Genomic DNA, 25,039 nt, shown 5'->3' with positions numbered 1-25,039 from the left:
GCAGCAGTATCTTGAAAAATGATGGTCGTGACATCATTTACTTGTTTACGCTTTTAGTGGAAACTCACATCGTTCACCCTTCTCCAGAGCGTGTTCCATGTAAGGATATGTCTGCACTTCATTGGCAGGATTACAAAAATGTTCCCTGTCAAACTAAATATTCCAGATACTCAAATCCTTTAATGAAACATATCAATTGTGCCAAATGCTATTTGCCATCTTTCAAATCCTTAGTTTGCCTTTGATCTTTCGTTTGGTTTCCATTCAACTTTGCTCTTTCCATGGTTCATGAGACCCGTGAAATACCACCCTTTCTTCCTCTTGAACCATGTTCAGCGTCCCTACCATAAACATAATTCCTGGTGGTTCATGACATAGTCTTCTTTTAAAAGAAATGAACATTTTATTCATCAGAGTGGTCACCAGAAGACACATCAGAACGTGCTCAGATTCCTTACGGTAAATTTGTTTGGTGTATGGTTGCCATTTGAAATGCCCTTCTGCTGCAGAGCATCCTGTGATTTCCTGCATTTGGAAACCTCGATGGTCTTTACACCGGAGGAGACGTCAAGAGTTGATCATGAGTATCTTTCTATTGAAGTTCTTCTTTCCTCATGGTAGTTCTCTTCCAAATTATCCTTACATGAAGATGTTCACATGGATAGACGCAGTGTGCACCTAGTTTCCCCCTGAAGACTTACTTCCGTGGCGTCTTCTATCTAAGGTACACTTGGGTTTATGAGTTTTTCCTTACAAAGAGCGTGCATTTTAGTTCTCTCTCTCTACACTTCCTGTATCTCAACATTTCCCTTGACCTGCTCTTCCTCTTCTTTCTGTCTCAGGCTGTTCTCTTTTTATGCCTCTGCACCGAAGAAATTACGTCTTATTTTTACTCCATGAGAAATGGCCAATGGTTTATCTAAATGTTCCCTTAGAGTTTTCCAAAGGTTGTGGTTATCTTTTGTTCTATGCCACTCCATTCCCATTCTCTTTCCTCATCTTTGGGCAAGTCAGGATGTACCCACCAAAGATGTGTGCCAGCAGGTGGATCTGTGAGAGGTCTTTCCCTGTACCAGCAGTCCGGCGAGTCCTCGTCACTCAACAGGGCAGCCCCAGGCCTCCAGCACACATGTCTGGGGGGCTCCTTGCCAATGCAGACCCTTAGCAGTTGTTGACCCATTGAACTGACCCTCAAATTCCATTTCCAACAAGGTACTCTTCCAGGCTGCACTGTCCCTTACTAAGACATGAAGTAAGTATTAGTTGACATTAAGTATTAATTAAGTAGTAGTTACTCTAAGTGTTAGTGGACCCTCTAGTGCTCTGTACTAGCTGAGTGTACGGAAAAGCATATTAAGCACCTACGGCTTTTGCTGAATTGTCCAACTCTGCAGCAATTGGCTGCTGGCCATTTCCATGCACCCACCCGCTCTCTCACCTGTATGTTTAGGCTGGTTTAAATTTTGTCTAATTTAAACCCATACCTAGAGATGTTGGAGACAGGAGATTTTCTGAAATAATGCCCAGGCAACATTTCCTTGTTTTTTTTTTTTTTTGGTTTTATAAGCAGGTTCTTCTCTGTGATACATGGCTACATGTAGGGAGGTCCCAAATGTTTTATTTCCTATCACGTTTATAGAACAATTTCCAATGCGGTAGTACCATAGGAAGATCCTTGAGCAAGACTGAACTCTCTTTAGGCTCCTTAATAGGGTTGATAGAAATCCACCAGATGTAGCCTTACGTTTTCTGTTTTTCTTGGTTTCCTGTGATGTTCACATCTTTGTCTTTGTTTTTATGGGAATTCCGTTGGGAAATTTGCATTGCGGGATGCTATCTAGACACTATAGGGAGTTACTTCTTAAGGGTTCTTAGGGAGGGACCCTGCAAAGGAGAGGTTTTATCCAAATCTTGGAAGCTTGTTGGGATATTGACCAGCAGGGAGGTGTGGCCATGGCAGCAAGAATGGGTTTTCTTGGTGAAGGACAGGCATTTGAAGATATTTTAACACTATTTACCACCTTCTTATTAACTCTTTTTTATACTGTTAAATATTTTGAGCTGAATTTCATCCTTCCCTGTTTCTAAAACTGAAAGTAATAATAATATAAACCAAAATCCATTACCTGGAAAGATTTTCATAAATACCTAAAATTGCATATAATTACCAAAGAAATGAAATCATTAAGCTAGCAGTGACTTTGTCTGTGGATCTCACAATAACATGCTTTTAAAAATGGAACTCATTTAGCATAAATCTGTAAACACCTAGAGAGATATTAAGCTTACATCTTGGCCCGAAGCAAATGCTTTATGGGTTTATAATAGAATGAGCTGATTGGCTTAGAGTCATTAAGGGTATGGGATTAAACAGTTGTATTAAAGAAAATCCCATTGAAATCCCATTGTACAATCACCGCAAGGTATTCTTTTCTAAAGTCATACAATGCTAATGTAAATATATAATAATGTTGAAATCAAGGTAAATTAGAGATTATCAAGAAGTGTTTAATAAAGCTGGGTAGTATTTTACATTTAGAGCATTGCCTAAGGATTCTGAATCCTTGGAGGTAATGGTTTGCCATGTCTTAAAAAAACCTCTTTATCACTAACGCCTAGGAGTGTCTCCAAAACACAAGTGTGTCCTTCAAGTTCATTGCCACAGTCTTGCATAAAGAATGGGCCATCCTTGATAAATGATACTCTGATGATTCTGAGACCCACCCCCAATCAGACAGGTCTCTGCATTTACTCCTGTTTTTAAGGTCTTAGGGCTTACTTATCTCTGTGTTTTATCATTTATTTCCGGATGCCAAACACAGCTACCTCGCCAGAGACTAACTTATCACATTGCCTAAAACAATTTTCCCCATTTGCTCAGATGTTGCCTTTTGTGTTGATGTGATGTGTTGGGGTCCTGGGTTGGAATCCCGAAACTGTGGCAGGTTGATCTCTTGGATCAAGGTACTTGGACCTCTGTTCCCTCCAGTTGTCTCATCTGTACAGTGGGGGGCAAAAATCGTTCCTGACTAGTTTTCAGATGGTTATAAAGGATCTAGAGCAGCATCCGTCCCCCTCATGTATTAAGCAAACATTGCAATTTATTTAAGAATAGTGCCATAATGAAATAACTGTTGTAGTAATAGAGAGACCAGCAGGATGAGTAAAGGGAATGAAGCGAACATTTTTACTCTGTCACAAGCCAGTATGAATTAGAGACACGGGTGTGTGCTGTGAAGTCTACGATGTCACTGGGTCCCCAACTAGGTCTTGCATTGCTTGGGCAAGTCATCCACCTTTGGTCTCCTTCAGCTTCTTGACCTGTAAAATGCAAATGTCAAGTAGAAGAAATCTGGGCTCCTTGGAAAAGTATCTGATTCTAGAAATGGGGCAGGAAATAGACAAGCTGAGCCTGGATCACTTTATAGCAAGTAAGCGCTAACAAAGCAGAACAAAACAGAACAATCCAAATAAAACCAAAACCAAATCACAGTGATGGGGATAGATCGAAGGGGCACAGAAGCCAAGTAAAAAGCATTCTCACTGGCCAATGCTTGAGCAATTTGTATAAATAAGTATAAAATAAATATCCATAACCTCATATTGACATAAATGACTGAATGAATAAATAAAACAGGGTTTATGAGCTTCTTATTTCTGCTGTAATCAATCAACACATTGTTAGTGGCTTAAAACAACACAAATTTATCTTATAGTTTTGGAGGTCAGAAATCCCAAATGGATCTCACTGGGCTGGAATCAAGGTTTTGATAAGATGGCATTCTTCTTTTGGAGGATCTAGGGGAAAATGTCTTCCTTGCCTTTTTCAATTATAGAGGACACCTGCATTTCTTGGTTGACGGCCCCTCTTCCATCCACTCTGAATCCACTTTTGATTACATTGCGCCCATCTGGTTAATCCTGGATCGTTCCCTTGTTTAAAGGCAGCTGATTCTTACTCTTAATTGCATCTACAAATTTCATTCCCTCTTGTCATGTATCATACCATATTCTCAGTATATGTAGATCCTCTCCTTCAACCTCTACTCCTGAGGTTTGGCTGTGCATATTGACTTCCTTCCAAAGAGTATGATACAGAGAGGGGCAGAGAACATGTAATTTTACAGTGGAGAAATTTGGCAAACATACCTCAGCCAGGTGGTCAAGGCCAACGTCAGCAGTGATGAGTCATGGGGACAAGCATGCACCCTTCATATGATGTGATCAGGAGGGCCCTTTATCTCTGTGGGCTTCCTCCCCAAATTTCATAAATTCTCTACAAAGTATTTCTCTTCCATTTAGGATACAAAGTACTCCTTTAAATAGTCTTACTTCAGAAAATGATGGAGTTAGAGCACAAAAAGGGAACATGAGAAGAACAGGTATAAAAAAATGATGGACATCCTTCAGGACCAGGGACATTAAGATATTTTATTTATAAAATCATACTTAAATTTTAATAATGGAACAGCTATATATTTGTTTGAAGTTGCTTAAATATTCTCTTTAAAATTTAGAGCTATTTCCCCATGGAGGTTTGATAGAGAGGCTAATTATTAGATGTAAAGGAATATTTTTTCTGGCATTTGGGGCAGATGTGGAGAGGGAGGAAAAAAACTCATGGTGTGTATGGGTTTTGAAATGCCTTTTTTTTGGCATGCTCAAGACGGGTTTACTTGGGAATAAATTCCAGCAGAGCCTATTTTTCCGTAGTTCATGATTCTAACGAAATTAGATATTTAAGAGAACTCCGTTGGTTTTGAGGTCATTTAATTAGCTATATTTGCAAGGAAAAATACAGCAACAGCTTATTGAAAAAGAACAAAAGGGTGAAAAATTAAGTATACATAGTACATTAAAGGTGATATCTAATTATGTTTCTGGGTCACACTTGCTATCTACAATTAATTCAAAATTGCGGTTGGGCAAACACTTTCTGTCACAATCTCAGTGGGTGATTTTTTTTGTTCAGTTGACAAGCTCATTTGAAAATTCGTGTGGAAAGGCAGAAGATCTAGAATAAGTAAACTATCTTGAAAAAGCAGGAGAAAGTTGGAGAGCTTCTCCTTCCCCGTTTTAAAGCATACTCTAAAGCTATATTCATCGGGACAGTTGGGGGCTCCTGTGGACAGAAACACAGGATGGAATATAATTAAAAGAGTCCAGAAATAAATACAGTTCTGGCATTTATAGTCAACCGGCTTTCAGCAATGGTGTCTCAAGAATTTAATGAGGGAGAAATTACTGTTTCAGTAAATGGTGCTGAAACAATGGGATATTCAGATGCAAACAATGAATTTCAACCCTACCCTCATATCATACACTGGAAGTAACTCATACTTCAAAGGTGTAAGAACTACAGCTCTTAAACGTTTAGGAAAGAGCATAAGACATCACTTCTTGGTCTTTTGGCTACGATCAAGTGTAGGAAAGAGCATAAGAGAAAATCTTCAGGGTCTTGGGTTAGGCAAGGATTTCTTAGATATGACATGAAAAGCACAAGCATTGAAAGAAAATTGATAAAATCTACCTCGTCAAAATTAAAAACAAACTTTTGCACTTCAAAAGACGCCATTGGGAAAACCAAAAGAGAAGCCCCAGACTAGGAGAAAAGATTTGCAGATCATATTCCTGGGAAAAGACATGCATCTGAAAAATGTAAAGAACACTTATATTCCAATAATAGGGGACAAAGAACCCAATTTTAAAGATGGGCAAAATATTTGAGCAAACATCCCACCAAAGAAGATGGTATGTGAGAAGATGCTGGACATCGCTATGTCATTAGCAAGCTGCAGATTAAAACCACAAGGAGACACCATTTCACACCCTTTAAGATGGCTATCACCAAAACGATAATGCAAGGCTTGGCTACAGGATGTAGAAACTGGAACCCCTATGTAGGCTGATGGAAATGCACCATGATGCAGCTGATTTGGAACACAGTGTGGCAGTTTCTTAAAATATCAATTTGCCCTATAAAATAGCAATCCCACTCCTAGATATCTAACCAAGAGCCAGGGAAACAAATAACCCAACAAAAACATTGTCCTCAAGTGTTTATAGCAGCATTATTCATAAGAGCTGCCAAATGAAAACAGTCCAAATGCCCATCAACTGATGGATGGAACAACAAGATTTGGTGTGTCCATAAGGTGGGGTATTATTCATCCATACAAAAGAATGAAGAACTGATCCCTGCTATAGCATGCAGGACTTTGGAAACAATACGCTAAGTGGAAGAAAGCAGACACTAGAGACAACATAGGATATGAATTCTTTTATACAAAACACTCAAAAATGGCGAATCTAGAAAGATAGAAAGTAGATTAACGAGACTGAGGCTAGGAACATGGAACCCGCAGTTGGACACAGTCTTTTGGGGGTTGATGGAAATGTTCTAAAGTTAGTTGGTTATGCCAATGGTTGCACAAGTCCATGAAAAAGTCAGCAGATGTTATGCTTTGATGAGTTGATTTTATGATATGTAAGTGATACGTCAGTAAAGGTCTTAAAAATCACACTTTGGCTAACAGAGAAATTTGGCAGGGAATCAAAGAGGCAGGAGGTTATCCCAGATTGCTACTTTATCCTTGATGGAACTACGTTATGGAAATTGTGAAAGCGTTACTAATCTTGAGAACTTTGCTCTCTCTGTTGGGGAAGAGAGAGCATCCAGCCCGAGACGTATTTCAGATCACTCCCATTTTGCACCCTGACAGTGAGCCTGAAGGCACGGAGAGGTGGGTCTTAGGAGAGGGTTCTGGCGTTTCACTCCCCTGACACCTGGCTTGCAGAATGGACTTTGGGCTGACGCCAGGACACAGCACACAGCTCGGAAGAGAAGAGAGATTCCGAACAAGAATATTCAGGAAGGGGCAGGATTATAAGGACGTGTTCCTGGGGAGGGTAAAGTGCAGTTGTGGGGTCTTCATTAAAGAACGCCTTCTCCATGTTGAGAGCGTGTGTTCTGGGCACTGCGTTAGAACAAGAGGGAGTCAAACTTGAAAGGAACACATATTGTTGGAAGGAATCTGCTGAATTGGGGAGTACCTTCTCACTCCTGTGGATTTGACTACACTTTAATTTTTTTCCAGCCATTTTTTTTTCTTTTTAAATGAAAGAACTGGCCTGTTTCTATAGAAGCTTATAAAATCTTTTTCCATGAATGAATGGAATTTTTTTTTTTCCCGAAAATGAGAGGACTTGTTTTGTAAAACAGTTTTATATATCGTTCACGTTGTGTACTTTAGGAAAGGCGTCCCTTTTAGGCTCCTGTACACAATTTCATCATAAATTCAAGTCCATGAGTTCGCTTTGAGATAGGTTCTAGACTGATAAACCCTGACAAAAACATCCCCAAAGACAGTCAAGCTCATTTGATTTTTTTTAAGGTTTTTTCTTGTGATATTTCAATGCAGTGCTGTTGTTGGATATAAATAGATTTTGGTATCAAGCTAATGACTATAAGAGATTGACATATCAATGTCATGATACTTTCTAAGGGTTTGGAAATGAATGTGTTGTAAGGAAGAACAGGTGGGTTCCGACAAGACTCAACTCTACTTTTAGGTAGATGAGGTTGAATTACTGGTAACTTGGAGTTTCAAGGGGTCCCAGACACCTCTTCCTGGCTGTCTTCAATGACCTTAAATTAGAGGCTTGAAATTATCTAGAGTGGGAATAGTTAAGCCTCAAAAATCAGCAAATCAGATTTCCCACCCACCCACCCAGGTCTGCTTGCTAAGAAGTGTTGAACCACATAAAATGGACAATATGTAAACCGTAACTGACCTACAAAAACAGCAACTTCAGATCTTGGTTTTGAAACATGATGAGTTCCTTTGCGTTAAGTAGAACTTCTAGAAGAATGTCATTCAGGCACTTTTGAAGTTACTGGATCTGGGATACGCATTCCCCCAGGGCCATGTCTGTCTATAAAAAGAAGACAATTGAGCTAATTAACCAAACAATTCAAGCAATATGAAATGTTCTAGCGTGTTGTATCTGGAAAATAGGAAAAACCAAAATGGTGCATTCTATATACAGAATGTGTAAGAGAGTGTTTTTTGGTGTAGTTGAGGGACGCCCCCACCTCCCATGGAGATTCTTAGGTTAGCTTATGTTACAGATCATCAAGGTAGGTGGTTTTATTTATTTATCTTGAATTCAAGGAGCAATGACACCAAAGTAATATTTAATAAGTGTTTCAAACACAGAGAACATGATGTATAATGTTTTCTCTTGTCTTAAGAAAACCTTATTGAAAATGGTAGTTGTGTTGTTGCTGTTTTCTTTTTATACTAAACAGGAGTAAGTACTGGGTAATAGCTCTCTAGCCACTGACGAGAGGTGACTGTCATGATTTAAATTAACAAATTGACTGACATTTCTGATCTGTATTTGAAATGCTCTGTTTTAAGTTCTTCTGCATGAAATGAATGTCAATTTTAAGTGTCTTATTGAAAGTCCTTCTGTGTTTATTGCATAAATGTGTTTTCTCTTACCCTATGGAATGTCCTAACGAAAGTGTATTGGTGACATTTCATGAATTTATGTAGATTATCACATGTTAAAATTAGAGGAACATTGAATACTTCATATGCATTTCTTTTAAGAATGTGGGAGATCCTTTTTAATAATTTAATTTTCTTTTTTTCAAACTCACATTAGCTCTTTTTTTTTTTTTTTTGCAGTATTATCATTTTAACCCCCAAACTGCATTTTCACAGGATAGAGAATATTTTTTGCAAGTAACATTTTGAATTTGTTCTTCTTGACATCTTTATGTTTTTATGCATTTTGCATTGCCCTATCTCATTTTTTTGAAATCCAAATGTAACAACTTTCAACTTTTTGTGTGACATTTTTTTTTCTTTTACTGGGTAGTATCTCTCTCTCTTCTGATTTTTTTGCAAACCTGTTGTTTTTGAATTCTCTTTTTTCCCTTTATTTTCCTTCTCAATATGACCCCAGGAGCCAACACAAAGAAAAACGCAGATGATATAAGCAGTAATGACCGTGGTGAAGATGAAGGTATTTTTTGTTTTTTCAAAGCTCGACCCTGATGCATGATTTTATATCTCTCTCTCTATTTTTTTTTTTTTAATTTCAGTCTCTTTTTCCTCCCCTTCTCTGAAACGAGTACACTTTTGTGTGCTTCTTTATTTCCTTCTTGTTTGGAAACCACTGTCCCTTTTAGTCCCAAGGACCCTGTACATGAATGCAAACCACCTGTGAGAAGTATAAACGTTTCTAAATATGAAGTGATTAAAAAAAAAAAATGTTATTTACAAGGAAGCGCATCTTCTTCTTTTTGTTTTTTCCTTTTTTTTTTTCTTTTTTTGGCTTGGTCATAAGAAGAGAAAATGAAATTTTAGAACATGCATGTATATGTTCTTTTCTTCCTTCCAAAGGTTATTTTGTAAGTTATATTGTATTTTGGAGCTTTGGTCTTCTTAATTCCTTCTACGAGCTGCCAAACTCTGAGAGACACCTTCGTACAACTTTTTGGGTGTCTGGCATTTCTGCTTTTGTTTGTTTCTTTTTCTTTTTTCTTTTTTTTTTTTTAAATATACAGATTTAAAAATAGGTTTCAAAGAATCTTCTCTGGTTCACAGTGAAATACATGAAAAAATATTTTAGCGAGATGTTATTTCTCTGAGGGCTGCTCTTTAGCATTTAAGGGGGTTGGTGGGGAACAGGGACAGCACAGATCCGAAAACACAAAGGTCAGAAACCCTACATCTATGCCTTTTCCTTTTCCCACCCTGGCTAGTTTGAAAACTTTTTTCACCAATCACCGCCCCCCCAAATGTTTGGTTGCTATGGCAAGTTGCTTGGTGAAGGATCCCAAGTTACTTGACAGATTAGACACCGGATGTCAATTCTTGTTCTTGACAATATGGAAGATAGTGGCCTCCGAGCGAGAAGGAGCGCAAGGTATCCCGATGCCTTCAGCAGAATCCATACTTTCAAAGAAAGCAAACGGCCCAAGTATGTTGCCGTGCAGGCCCCGTAGGGTGGGGGAGAAGCACCTTTCTCCCATCGAGGGGGAGCAAAATGCACGGACCTCCGTTTATTTAGCACAGAGGACGAAGGCCCTTGAAGAACTTTTGGGTTGGGGGCTGACAGGCAATGTAAGGCAGGGAAGCGTCCGGTGAGTTCTACCCCCCAGGCAGTGAGAAGTCCCTCCGGGGGCCCTCCCCTCTACAGCTTGCGTTACTGGCTTTGACCTCTTTTCTAAATCCACTGCAATCCAAGAAGTTTGGCTCATGTTGCTTTCATGCCTGCCTCTCTTCACATTGTTACTATTTTACTATTATTGTCATTCCCCTGTGTTCGCAGCGCTGTCCCTACCTCTGAATGTCTGTTTGCGAGATCTTTTGTGATGGCCTTAGGGGGGAGCATATCCTGCACCTGACTCGCCCGTCCACCTGTCCTTTGCAGACAGCCCCGGAATACCTGCAGTCTTATCAGAATTAAAAAATGTATTAAAACAAAAAAACTCTTTTTAATTTTAAAAAGATTCTATCAGACCACATAAAAATAAGAAAAAATGTATTAAAACTAAACCCCAAACCTTTTCTTTGTTCTGTTGCCCAGCCAGAAAGATCATTTGCCTCTTGTTCTGTATCTCTTATTTGTGCATTTCCGTTTGATGCTTAGGACCTGTTTTCCCAATGCTCAAAATGCAACTTTCTTACCATAAAATGCCCCCTAATTTTCATTGAATAGCAATAACTTGTGATTTCTTTTTTCTTTTTACTTTGCATTAATAGGACATCTTGTTATTACTTCCTCAAGATCATGAGAACCTTGTTCTATGGGTTTAGAAAGCTCAGAGATGTTAGCCTAACATTTTCTCCAAGGAAACCCCTTCAAACAGCCCTCAAAAGCTCTACTTACTCCTTTTCCACGTTGCAGTAGCCAACAGCGTGTACTGGGAAAAGAAATGAGGGCAAATCCACTAAATCAGGATCCAGAGAGAGAGAGGAATAAATCATGCAAAACGCCACACCTTTCCAGAACAACCATGTCTTTCAAAATCCCACATAGTGCATGATGCTTAGATGATGAATAAAGGACTTTTACTCTATATTTGAATTTTATTTGAGAAAATAAGATCTGTTCTGCTATCTATTCATTATCTGCAGAACCATGGGGCTGTGATACTCTTTCCTGTACTTGACTGTGACCAGTGGGTTTCTCGAGCCTTCTGCATGCCTTAGTGAAGCAGCCAGTGAACTCGTTTTGACATTGTGATCATAATTCATTTTATTAGCAGCTACCATCTAAATGATAGTGGTTCATTTCCTTGAAATTCCTTTCCGATATTTCAAAAGTGTCTTGGTGAATTAAGAGAGGAAAAAAAAAAAAACTTTGATTGATAAAAAGGTGAAAATAAATGTACATGGGTACATTTGGGTTTCTTTTGATAACATACAGATATTTAAATTATTTACACACACATATGTGTGGATATATCCATATATATACATAGAGATTCAGAAATAATCATCATTGAGGTTAGTCTTCTGAAACATTCAATAGAAGTGTAAGGACTGATTAAACAGGTTACGTAATCAATACCTTTTTAGAAAGCAGTTTCTGCAAATGGACACATGGTCTCCGAATTTCTGTGCTCACAGACCATTGCAAAACATTGTTTTTACATCACTGCTCAGTAAAGCAACAAAGGAATGACTAAGGGTTCCCATTGGTTGCACATCACAATGGGAGTTCATAGTCCCTGTGAAAATATGTAGCATTTCACGATTTCCATCTTGAGGCCAGAGTCTTGTGTCATTTTTATTATGTGGCTTTCGTGTTTGTTAGTTAAATGTGTTGAGCTCTGACTACAGCCAGTAAATGAGAACAAAGACGTTTGCTTGGGCATCTTGTTTTGCTTTGTTTTCGATGGTACTCATTTCTGTTCTGTTGATAATTTTTCACCCTTTGTTTGGTTTTTGTCATCATCTGTCCCGTATTGAGCATTTACAGTCTCACTGCTAGTCTTGTGTGCTCATTGTGAGGTTGAGAATGAATCTGTAAGCTCACCTTTGAATGAAGAGGGCAGTAATAGTAAAGGTCAATGATCATTTTGAAGTTGATTTCACACTTACCTAGAGGCTGAAAACATCATGCTATGTGCTTCTTCAATAAGTCGGATCTTAGGACTGGAGCCCTGTTTAGGAAATAAGTATTTCATCTAAATTCTCTATATTTCAATGTTTTAGATATATACAGCAATGTAGACATGCATTCCTATGACTTCAAATGTCTGTATGCTTCTCAAAATACCATTTGTAGGACTAGAAAATATCATCCCATGGACCCCTTTTCTTAAGCAGTCTTGTCAAGGTGTATATAACTCAAAAGTAGACACCTGGTTGATTCCGGTCGAAACAGGGAAAAGTAATCCATGTCCCTTGCCCTTAGCCTCCGTTAATCAGTGTGATTTTTTTATTGTGTTTCCTTACTTGACTTTTTTTCCAGACATCCATGATCAGAACAGTAAGAAGCCGGTAATGGTCTATATCCACGGCGGGTCTTACATGGAAGGAACCGGCAATATGATAGATGGGAGCGTTCTGGCAAGCTACGGAAACGTCATCGTGATAACCATTAACTACCGGCTGGGCATTCTAGGTAAGTCATTGCCTCATGTCACCGCTGCACCAGACGCCGTGACAAACGCTTTCCGTTGTGCGGGGACTGACGGATTTGGACCGTGTTACTCCAATGCGTAGGAAGTTCTACTTCTCTGGGCTTCCTGTTGGGGCAAGAGATGTTTGTAGCAGGGTCTGCCTTCTTAGCTTGCACTGCTTAATTCTTGGATTGTATTCCAGGGAACCCCCACCCTTCCTCAAACAAAAGGCAGACTCCAAGGTCGCCTAAGTAAAAGGAAACTCTTCTTTTTTGGGGGGCCGCGAGAACATCCTGGGAGGCTACACAGCTCTGTAGAGTGAACACCTTTGCTGATGGGTGATACTTTGCTAACAGGTGATGGTAGCCATAGACATTGGCTTTCTTCTGTGGTTAAGTAGTTATGTTACTTTGTTTCTCTTGTGTTGGAAAACCTTTCACCTAATTCCTTAAACTGATTATCTGTGTGCGTTGGGCCCCTGCTGTGGGGTCACAAGGACCATTGTAGTTGCACACAATGGAGCTCAGCTCTTGATTGAATTTTTGCAACAGTTCACAATTTACCATAAAAGGACGCTTGCTAAGTTCATGGAAATCCACCAACGTGGCTCTCCATTTGTTCTGATGTTTCCTTCATTTTTTCCCCAGTGGGGAACTTAGAAAAAATACAGATTTGGCAGGGGGCAATATTTTCAGATTTATCTTCTTTTGCAGTTTTGTCTGCTTGTTGTACACTTTGTGACTGATATTCCTAGGCGTAGGTAAAAACGTTTTCAAGACAGCAATGCTTTAAGATGGTGCTGGAAATGGAGTCTTTCACAGTGTGACTCTACAGAGTGAAACGTGTATATTGCAATGTGGTTACAGTAAGATAAATAAAGGGCACAATGGAGCTGTATGAAAGAAAAATACAGCTGAGAATGTTCTCTCCAAATAGGCAAATATTAGCAAGAATATTTTATTTTTGCCTTGATGTTTTAATTTTATTTTGAACATTTTTTTTTTCATTTTCATGGAAAGACATTCACCTGTGAGAGACCCCTGGAGCGGGATGTCTGGTAGAAACGCATTTCTAACTTAGAAATGGAAATCGCCTACAGATGTTTTGCAAAGTTGTGCCTTTTGGAGCATCAATAAAGCCCTCGAAATTCTGAAATTCCCCATTGTTTTTTTCTTCCATTCTTTTCTTTTTCTTTTTTTTTTGCTTTAAAGGAAGTAAAAAGCTTTAGCATCAAGAGCCCACTCACTTTGTGATTTTATTTCTTTTTCTTTTTTCATAGGTCTCATGAGCCAGGTCTTGGTAGAATCATTTTAGTTAATTTCACGTAGCACTGATTGCGTGCGTGTCCCTACATTTTCCAGCGGCTTCTGGTTAGTCCCTTTGGCCACTGGTGCTTGAAACAGGAAATCGTGTTTCTTGATCTCTTACAAAAGGTCCATTCTAACAAAGAGGTGGAGAGAGGAAACCACGCGTTGGAGCACTGCACAGAGCCTTTTCAAAGAGGACAGTGTGCAGGGTTGTGCGTAGCGTCATCCCACTGAGGAGGAGCTCTGGGCTCTGTTTTCTGAATGAAGCCATGGACTTGCAGCAAGTTCTTGCTTTGGTGGAGTAACAAAATGTTCTCTTGCGTACACGATGTGTTGACATTCCTTAAAAGGTTAGATTTCAAAGCAAATTGATTTTCCCCCTGTCAAGCTCTCTCTTTTGTCAAGCAAAAATGCTGTAGGGATTATGCATATAAATTATATATATATACATATAATTTAAGAAAAGAGGTTTGCTTTTAGAATTTTTCTCATTGAAAAATTTGAAGTCTACCTTTGGCAACTGAGAGTTAAAAAAAGAAATCATGGTACATAACAGAGCTGTAGTGGGTGACCGAGAAATCAAAGAATCAGTTTAGCATTTCTATGCCAGTCTATTTACATTCCGCGAATGAGCTACTGTGGAGGCGCTTAGAACACCACAGACCCCCTTTTATTTGCTGGGGTGAAATGTGCCAACTTTGCTGATTATACACGGGTGGTAGAGATTTTCAAATGTGACTTAGTTTATCTCCATCACGGATCTTGCGTGTGCTCAGATCCTCTTGAAAACCGTCCCCGGCCCGCACTTTAGCTTCAATGAAGTCGCTATTTTGAGTCTTGAGACATATTTTTAAACCACGGGGATCCAGATATTTAAAAAGATGATCAAATAAAATGGCCCAGCCCGCGTGGCGACGAACGTTCTAATTAGTGCTTTTGATACGGGTAGATATGTTTTGAGCAAAACATTGAAATACTGAGTTTCTTCTTCAAAACGTCATTAGTGCATAAATGCTCTTTTCCTGCCTAAGAAATGGAAAAATATTGCTGGATATCATTATTTTTATGGAGTAATAAACGCTGTTGCCCCACCCAAAAGAGAGGGTTAACAAGAGGAATTATGGTCCAAGCAGGAGGCTGGTGCATGGTGTGAACATAGATTTCAGAACGAGGCGGAAGTGAACTAGCATCTTCCCCACACCCCATGTCTGAGCTGTGATGCCCAGAAAGGCAGTGAATTTCATCAGATTCTCTGTAGAAAGTTGTAGCCTTCTCTGCCTTGCAAGGTGATTGTGGGAAGTTTCACAGCCCACAACCGGCATTCAGGACACCCGATCCCTTTATAATTTCCATTCTTATTCACATCGCTGGACAGCATATTAAGATCATTGTTGATCCCCAGAAGCAGTTGCAACTAGCCAAATATGGAATGGCTAATATCTGTCAAATACCGTCCTCTAAACTGAGCCTTAGTTAAAAAAATAATTATTACAAGACACTTGTCCTATAAACGGGAGGATCTTCACGCTTGCTTTTTGAAATAGGGATGTTTTCTTTAATCAGAACTGTGTGACTCAATCTTGCTGGCCATCAACCCTATAATTTACGGGCTAGTCCGGGATGCTTGAGAGTTGTTAATATGCTGTTAATAAACTGGGATCGTCCCAGGCGGGGAGGTATCATCATAGCTATAAGGAAGTTAATTGTGCCTATTTTAAGTCTAGTGATCAAACTGGTGTTCCATTTATTTTCAAAGAAGATGCTCTTTTATCAACTTATTTCCTCTTTGTTTTGCTCTACACCTTGGTCATTGGGAAGGCACATCTATCCAACACTTGTGTCCCATCAAATCTACCTCGTATTTATTTTTTCATGACAAGGGTCCAAAGACCTCCGATATAAAAGAGAAATCTCCTCTCCCATGCTTTCTGATGGAAATGCCTGGAATTTATTGATGGGTGGTTCTTGCCTCTCCTTCCCCTCATTAATTGTCTCCCATTTTGCCTTTATATCTTGAGTTGGTTAGTTCTACCTCCATTCAAATACTCATTTTCGTTTACCTCCCATGGACTTACTACCTTTTTGGTTACCCTGCCACGTGATGCATCCTGCAAGCTTTACGTTATTTTTGCTTCAAAACGGTCCGACCGCTATGCATCAGCAGCAGACTCATGGAGGGCCTGCACTGTGGCCAGCCTTGGATTGCTGTAGCTGTTCACTCAATCCTCGCAAACCTCCCTGCAGGGGTTCGCTTACTTTATTTTAAAGGCACGAAGGCTTGGAGGTGATAGGAATGCCCCCCAGTGGGTTATTGTTTGCTCATTCATTATTAGGGTGCTTCAGCGATGGTGGTGTCCACCGGGCAGTACCACTGAGGGGTCATGTCAAAGCTCTTTGGCGCCATTGACCTAATGCGTTATGGGCCCGTTGTGTGTGAGATGGCTGTTGTCCATTCTTTGCCTGTCTGCTGAGCGTTGCCCATCACGGAGTCAACACCACCGAGGCAGATGGTGACCTCAACAGATTTCTCACCTGATGGGTATTTTCTGGTCTTAAGGAATGTTGCCTGTGGAATTATATAACTGACTTTTTCCAGGATTCAGAAAAAAGCACCAGAAACACCTGCTTGTTTTTCAGGTGCTGGTAGCTATTCTGAAATTTTTGTCTCAGGAAGGTTGTGTAGGGGTGTCCTGAAGTTGTGGTTAAGACCAGTAATTGCATATATTCGGTTAGGTGCAGTGATGTCATGACTGTGAATAGAACACAGAGATGGTTTGAAATAAAGGTAGTCTACTTGCGGAGGGAAAAGAGCAGGGGACTTAAAATTCATGAGACGAGAGCTGTATGCATGCTGCAATGCTCTGTTCACCTTCGCGGTTCTGGTCTCCTTTGTGGGGTCTTGGTTTCCATCGGAAATGGAAGGTGGGTGGGTGGCATTTGGAGGCAGCTCTTTGACATCAGTCAGAGAAGTCTCACTCTTATGCATTTGATATGTTGGTGTTCCATGTCAGATTCCATAAAAGGAGTCTGGGAATCGTTGGGGCACCGGATCAACAAGTTCCTATGTAAAGAGCTATGATCTGAATTGTATATTGTGTGCATCATGCACGAGCATTTTGCATCCGTGAAAATTTGGTGGGTCCCTATAATATGCCTTATGCACCTGTGTTGAAAACTGTCAAGGTGCCGTGCAGAGCATACCTCCGTCCCTCTTTCTTTGGGAGTTAAATATGTTCGCTCTGCTAATTGCCGTGTTTTATTGTTTTCTTAGACTGTTGTCTTTTCACTGTTTTTATGTTTTATTAAGGATTTTGTTTTAAATTACAAATGGAACCCATCTTATTTATCAAGTCAAGAGTTCGTAAGTGCATATACAAAAGGAAAAAAATAATTTCCTCCTTCAAGGATCTGCACGTCTTGACACTACTCTCCTAACTCCCATTATGTTTCCTCTCCTCGCAGGTTTGCCCTGATTTGATTTCCCATGGGAACAGTTGCATTTATTCTATTTATTTATTTTAAAGATTTTATTTATTTATTTTGACATAGATGGAGAGAGCATGAGCAGAGGGGAGGGGCAGAGGGAGAGGGACAAGCAGACTCCCCGCTGAGCAGGGAAACCGATGATGCAGGGCTCGATTCCAGGACCCTGAGATCATAACCTGAGCCAAAGGCAGGTGCTTAACCGACTGAGCCACCCAGGCAGCCCAAGAGTTGCATTTAAAATGCAGTTAAAAGTTCAATGGGTAGAGCAGAGAGGTGAAGTGTTGCATTTAAGGAAAAATAAACAATAGTAGAGAAGTCAAGGAATATGGGAGAAATGACAGGAAATGGGATCCAGAGGCAAGAGGAATTGTGCAGGAGCACCCAAAACCAGGATATCGAAAAGTCGGTGGTGGAAAGCATGGGAACCCTTAGCATAATATCCTCTGGTGGGCGGCAGAGCTGATCAACCCCCCCTGAGAACAGGCTCTGGGTCTCCCTGCTGCACTAGTCTCTAAGATGGGCTAGGAGGTGGCAGAGGGGTAGACTCTCCAGATAACAGTCATAACATGCATACATTGTGCGAGAGAGCATGGGCCTTGCAAAAAAGAGAAAGTCAAGAAATGTTTCTGTGCAAAATATTGTCTTTCATCGTCTTCTTCATCAGTAGTTTTCTATGCATTTAATCCTCGCTTGAAAACACCGTACTCCAGTCTTTGTTGTTGCTGGTGTGGAACATGAACTCTGGGAGTGGACAAGTTCTTGGTCCCGGTCTGTCCTTGGTGGCCATTGGTTTGGACTTTTGTCTTCTGCCTCCTGGTGGCCGAAAATGCCCACTGCATTGATTTGATTTATTCCACAAAGAAGAGGCATCGTTCAGGATTAAAGTCCTGTCTTTGGGACTTCAGAAGAGCCCTGGAACAAACATGGAAACCAAGGCATTGGGGTAAAGACTCTGTAATGGGGAGGGTGCCTCCATGGAAACGTGGACATAAATCACGACCCAAAGAGGCTCCCTCCTCCTCAGAGGCGACAGGGGTCCATGTCTGCGGCAGGTGGAGACCCCCAGGGAGACGAAGCAGTGTTTTGGGGCGAAGAAAGTCATGGTGGGGGAGAAGTTAGAACCCAAGACTTTTTTCTTTTAATCTCAAGTGCACGAAATCATTGACCAGCCTGTGCCATCCTGTGGAGAATCTCCTTGATCCCTTATGAATGATTCAGAATTTCCTAAAGGAAGGTGGCATTTTATTTTTATGGGCATCGCCGTTTTTGGAAATCACTTGATAGGAGAATCTATTAATATGTAATTTCCACTTAACTGATTGTAGAGCATCATATAAGCTTGAGTTACCAGTCACACGATATACCTTCACAACTGTCCTTTCCTGGGAATGTTTGCATTCAGAACAGTCTCTCCAGACTATTAATTCGAACACAAGCCACGTTCTTTCTTTTGCATGTTTTCTTCATTTCTCTTCTCAGTCATTGTATGAACAGTAGATCATCTTGAGTTGTTTGAGGTCAGGTGGTTGCAAGGTGCAAATTCAAAGTGAATTTCTTGGGAAGAAAAAGATGGAACTCGGGTATGGCAGCTATCTTGCACATTTAGGAATATAAATGTATTTCTCAGATAAAAGTACATTGTAACATTATTAATTGGGTATGTTGGGTCTAATGCTTAAAGTAGTGTATCCTTTATTTGAAAAAATAACAGCTTTTTTGAATGAAAAATCAAATATTATAGAACGCCCCGTGCAACCATCCTTCGATGTTATAGACATTGGATGTGCGTGAGCTAAAGTCTTTAAGCAGGTAAATCAAATACAAGGCTCTGGTGATCCTGTTAATGATTCAAGATTATATGCCCTGACTTTCATTGCATTCAGTACAACGGCTTTTATTATAGGTTCAGATGTTATGGAGGGAAGGCTGTGTCCTGTGAAATGGGTACAGTCATAAACAGGTGGGTAGCATAAATGCATTATAATATGTATGACCTCATCTCCCAGAGAAAGAGCATCAATTCTACCTAATATAACTAAGACTTGTACCAGAATCAAGAGAACAGTTTTGCAGTAAGGAAATGTTTCCAGTTGGGACTGAGAAATGATTTCTGTCATTCAAAGTGACCCCCTGCCTCTTTACTAAAATATCCTGATAACGGTTTAGATGGCCCCACTGCTCTTTTTTCTTAGAGATCTGCCATACGTTTCTGGATGTCTGTATACCTTTCCCCCTCATTGTTCTCTGTGTCTCCCTCCTAAGCATCAACTGACACCATTTAGAAATATCACTCATGCTTTTCTACGGTACTTCTTCATGAAAAGCATGCGTGGATGTCCCATCTTTCCAAAAAAGCATCCTGGGTGAATGGTACCTACTTTAACACTCCTACTTCTCATTTTTCCACGCTCTTGATTTTTTAAGTTCTACTGTGTCTATTTCATCCCCCTATCTTGTCGTTAACCCATTTCCTCCTTTTTAATCGTATTTCATCAAAACTGTTCTCTGGAGGATCACTCAGATGTCACAAGTATTTCCTATGGCCCTCCAAATACTTCTCACGGCTTTTCACACCTCTTCATCTTCTTAATCTTCTTGTATATGACCCACTGGGCTTGTCTGCACTTGTTTGTTCTCATCTGTATCCTTTCTTTAAAACACTATACACCACATGCACCTCTAAAGTACACAATTCAGTGGCCTTTTGTATATTCACAGAGTGGCACCACCACCAACCCCACCTAAGTTTTGAACATTATCATCCCTCCAAAACCAAACCCAGCACCTACCCCCCCCAACCCCCAAAGACTCAGGCCATCCCTAATATCCCATCTCTATGCCTTTGCATTTCCCGGACATTTTCATATAAATGGAATCACACACTGTGTGGTCTCCGCGTCTGATTCCTTTCACTGAGCAGAATATTTTCAACGTTCATCCATGCATCTGTAAACTTTGGACTTTGTTATGTTTTGAGGGCCAAAGAATAATCCATTATGTGGATATGATGCGTTTGGTGTATCCATCCATCTTTCGATGGGCATTTTGGTTGTCTCCACTTTTTTGGATATTATGCATCACGGTGCCTTGGATATTCACGTACAAGTTTTTGCCTGACTACATGTCTGCGTCTCTCTTGTGTATATGCCTAGGGGTAGAATAGCTGGGCCATAGGATAACTCTGTTTAGCCATTGGAGTAACTTCCAATTTCTTTTCGAAAGTGGCTGCATTAGTACCAGTATAAAGGTTCTAGGCTCTCCACATCCTCGCCAACGTGCTTGTTCATGTCTGTCTTTTTGACTCTAGTGGTGTCATATTTGTGCCTTTCCCCAAAGGCTAATGATGTTGAACATCTTTTCACGTGCTCAAGGGCCATATATCTTCCTTGGAGAAATGTCTACACAGATCCTCTGCCCACTTTTTACTTAGCTTTTATTGAGTTCTTAAAGGTTTTTTTAAAAAATAATGTTTTAGATACATGTTTCTTATCAGATATAGGATTTGCAAATATGTGTTTCCATTTTGTGTTTTCCCCCACTTTTCTGACGGTTCCTTTTGAAGCACAAATGTGTTGTAATTGTGAGGCGCTTCCATTTGTGTATTTTTTTTCTTTTGTTTGCTTTTGCTTTGTCTTGTGAGTAAAGAGTCTGCCTGAGCCGAGATGATGCCAAGTTACTTCTGTATTTTTTTCAAAGAGTTGTATAGTCTTAGGTCTTATTTTCAACCTGCTCCATTTTGACTCGACATTTTAACTATCATCATGTGCTTTTTGTCCTGTTTTCTATCGACAGAATACATCACACAAAGCAGTTTTTGAATATTAAATGAAATGTGCATCCCGGAATAAACCCCACTTGGGCCCAGTGAATAATCCTTTGTATATGTTGCTGGATTTGGTTTGATAGTATTTTTTTCTTGAGGACTTTTACATCTCTATTCATAAAAAAGATGAATCCTTAGATCTGTGTTCTGGTGATGTATTTGTCAGCTTCTGGTATCAGAGGACTAGTCTCCCCACAGAATGAGTGGGAAGTGTCCCCTTCGCTTCCATGGTTTTCAAGTGAGTGTGAAGGGTTGGTGTTAATGCTCCTTTAAACAATTGGTAGGATTCACCAGGGAAGCCATCTGGGCCTGGGATTTTCTTGGAGGAACATTTTTTTTCATTACTACTTCACTTCCTCGGCTCGTTCTGTTTGGATTTTGCCGTCCGTCCTTGGAGCTCATTTGCCATCAGACATCCACATGGAAGGTGCCCACTTGGAAGGTGATGGCCCTTCTGGGCATATCTCTCACACTGCATTGTCCCTACACGTTTCATTTCCATCGTCCTACCCATCCACACCATAGTTCCCCCAGAAATTGCAAAACCAGCACTTTCGACGGAAAAGTTCCATATTACTCGTAACACTGACCACAAAGAGGGAAAATTTCACTCACTTTTGTGTCTCTCTCTTATCCCTTATGGATCTGAAAACTTAGGTCCTCAGCTTCACATGGCCACAGCTCTGCAAAATGACTCTTGTTGCCCAAACAGCCTGGCCCCCTTCCATCCCCGCGTCTCGCAAACCCTGTGCTGTCATGCCAGCCCACCCAGGGTAGAGCCCATCTGCTGCCCCCCATGTCAGCCTTGCCTAATCATTGCACTCACCTGATGTACAGATGCAAGAATGGGTGAAGCGTAGCTAGGATAGACCACTCTGCAAAGGTCTACAGATATGGACTCCTTTCAACCAGTGTTACCATGATTGGGGATTTGATCCTGATATTGTGGGTTTGGAAATCTAAATTTGTGAGCTAGGCAGAACTTGATACATCTATCAGGGGAAGACCAGCATTGACCAAACTGCAGTGATTTATTCATTGACCATGAGGCATAAAACTCTCCGTAACTATCAAGAAAACTTGATAAGGCATCCTTCATCTGGGAATTGGCATGCAAAAGTCACAAGGTGTTATAGGCAGAGCCCTGAATTTAAATTTTAAAGAAATGAGAGAGGGTGAAAGAGAGCTATATGTCTATAACTTAAGTGATAACATATGCTTTCCTACCCTTGCAAACATAGCTTTGCCAAGAAAAATACAATAGTGGATTTCTTTTTCTTTCTGTCTTTCTTTCTTTTTCTTTCTTTCTTTCTTTCTTTCTTTCTTTCTTTCTTTCTTTCTTTCTTTCTTTCTTTCTTTCTTTCTTCTCTCTTTCTTTCTTTCTTCTCTCTTTCTTTCATTCATTCTTTGATTCAGTAAATATATACTGAAGTCCTGCTGTTTTCCACATGGTGCCTTTCATTGGGAATAGGGTAGTGAACAAAAAAGACAATACAAATCCCTGAGCATATAACATTTTTATTGCAGTGAGGAAAAAATAAAGACCAGACACATCTCATAAAATGCACAGTCTCATACGATATGGTGAGGGCTATGGATAAATATTTAGCATGGAAGCCTGCTAGATTGGCTTCTATTTCATAATTTTCGTACCTCTGCTCAAATTCATTATGCTTTGTTTCTATTTATCATAGAGTAGACTTATTTCCCTTAATCTCACGTCCCGGGGAAGGACGTGGCCTTTTATGCTGGTATATTAGTGATGTCATGTTTTTGAACTATTGGGTCAGCACTATTGACGTTTTGGACTGATGTTCTTTTTGTGTGGGGGTCTGTATTGTACCCTGTGGGGTGTGAGCAGCATCCCTGGCCTCTACCTGTCCCTGCTCGGTGTCCCATCATGAGACGGAGCAGGGATGCAGACTTCCACAAGGCTGAGAACCACCTGCCTTTGGGTACTTCCCCTCTCCGAGAACAGAGGGTCACTCTGGCATGATGTTCCCTGTCCCTCAATTAATTTTGAACCGTGAAATTCACACTCCAGTGTATATGGCTTTGTTTCTTCCTGTGCATAATGTTTGCTTCCTGTAACCTAGTTCTAAGCTCCGCGAGGTCTGGGGTCATAGCTCATATTGCTTTTTGTCTTTGGAATGTCTACCAGATAATAAAACACCTTCTGGATGATTAGCTGTTGTAGTGTGTTTGACTCCAAATTGCAAAGTGGAAGCCAATTCACAAAAGAGAGAATATATTTACTTGAACAATTTTTTTTTTTAATTGCAGTATGGGTGAACTCCTGGTTGTCAAAACCTGTGAATGCCTAATTTTATGTAAACCGTATTTATTTCCACTTCTCACATTCAGCAGATGTTCCTTTTTCACAGATACTGGAAGGTTCCGTTTTCCTCGAAACATCTACTTATGCTGGTGTCATGAGTTCAGGATTTATCTTCATAACATGTGGCTTAGCTTGAAGAGAGCCTGCATATCTTTATATTTTTATCAGGTTTTGATAGTTATAAAAAGAAACCAAAATAATAGAGCTCTATTATAGAGATTTTCTTTCTTTGGCTCTTTCCACGGATATTTTAAACAATGATGGTAAGCAAGACAATAATAGTGATTTTTCCAACGGCTATCTTAATTTTTTTTGCAAATGGCCGGCAAGTTTCTTAGATGATCCTAAAATCTCAATGTATTAGTTTTCTAGGGCTGCCTTAACAAATTACCACAAACTTGTTGTCTTAAAACAACAGAAGTCTATTCCCCCCCAGTCTTAGAGACCAGAACTCTGAGATCCAGGTGGGGCAGGGCTGTGCTCCCTCAGGAGGCTCCAGGCTGTCTCTTCCAGCTTCCCGGAGCTCTGGACATCCCTGTGCTTGTGGCCACATCCCTCCCATCTCTGCCTCTGTCCTCACGTGGCTTCTCCTCTGTGTGTCTCTCCTCTTCTTATCAAGAGACCGGTCATTGGACTTAGGGCTCACCTAAATCCAGGATGATTTCATCTCAAGATCCTTATTGAATGACATCTGCAAATACCCCTTTCTAAATAAGGTGGTGTTCTGAGGTTTCAAGTAAGCATGAATTTGTGGAGGACACTATTCAACCCATGTATCTAACTTTCTCAAATGGGTCATTATTGTGATTTCCATGTGTGTGGGTACAGGGGTGTCCGATGTTTCCATCCATGTGTTGGGGTGTCACTGGGCTCAGGATGAAACCTGGTCCTTCACTCACTAGACCAACTTCATAGAAGACCCTAGGACTTTCTGTGACTTCACCTCCTTCTTGTGTCCTCTTTGCTTTCAAATAATGTAGTCATGCAATATCAAGAAGTTTGTTTTCTGAACCTTTAAAACCTCTCCACTAGTTTTAAAAGCAACAAAAGCATTTTTCCCTGTTAGCTACAAAACTCATGCCTTTGTTCCAGCAACAGGTAGGGCTATATCTCACGTATTTGTCTAAAATTCCAAAGCTATAAATATGAAGTGAAACTATCACTTTGCTGTATTCTTTCCACCTTTTCTCTTTCATAAAATCCAATTACAAATGCTCCTTAATGCCCTGTCTGGGAATTGCAAGTTGGCCACTTGCCATCTCGAAATGCAGGTCCTAAAATTTAACATATAAGATTAATACCGGTTTTTAAAAACAGACTTATTCAAATCCATCTGAAGTTTTAAAGTGACTCATGGACTTTTAATGAAACCAATGGCCTTCTTATAATGCCTCCTGATTTCTTTTCAAATCAATCACTTTAGGCATCGCCCTTGA

The 25,039-nt window shown here is 40.2% G+C and overlaps 1 protein-coding gene across 11 annotated transcripts in view; it reads left to right on the top strand.

The window, feature by feature from the left end:
- The window catches only part of NLGN4X (neuroligin 4 X-linked), a 289,067-nt gene that overhangs the window by 159,386 nt on the left and 104,642 nt on the right, over positions 1–25,039 (top strand). For 10 of the 11 annotated variants that reach the window (XM_032391097.1, XM_032391095.1, XM_032391094.1 and 7 more), the window contains one exon: positions 12,499–12,651. In XM_032391097.1, the coding sequence (XP_032246988.1) occupies positions 12,531–12,651 (121 nt within the window). In that variant the 5' untranslated portion in view covers positions 12,499–12,530. Of the gene's footprint in view, positions 1–8,894; positions 9,037–12,498; positions 12,652–25,039 lie in introns of those variants that run through there. The other variant, XM_032391096.1, reaches the window with a different exon arrangement.

The sequence above is a fragment of the Phoca vitulina genome, unplaced genomic scaffold (genome assembly GCF_004348235.1).
Source record: "Phoca vitulina isolate PV1807 unplaced genomic scaffold, GSC_HSeal_1.0 scaffold60, whole genome shotgun sequence".
In the NCBI taxonomy this organism is placed as follows: domain Eukaryota; kingdom Metazoa; phylum Chordata; class Mammalia; order Carnivora; family Phocidae; genus Phoca; species Phoca vitulina.
This window is presented reverse-complemented; position numbering and strand designations above follow the sequence as displayed.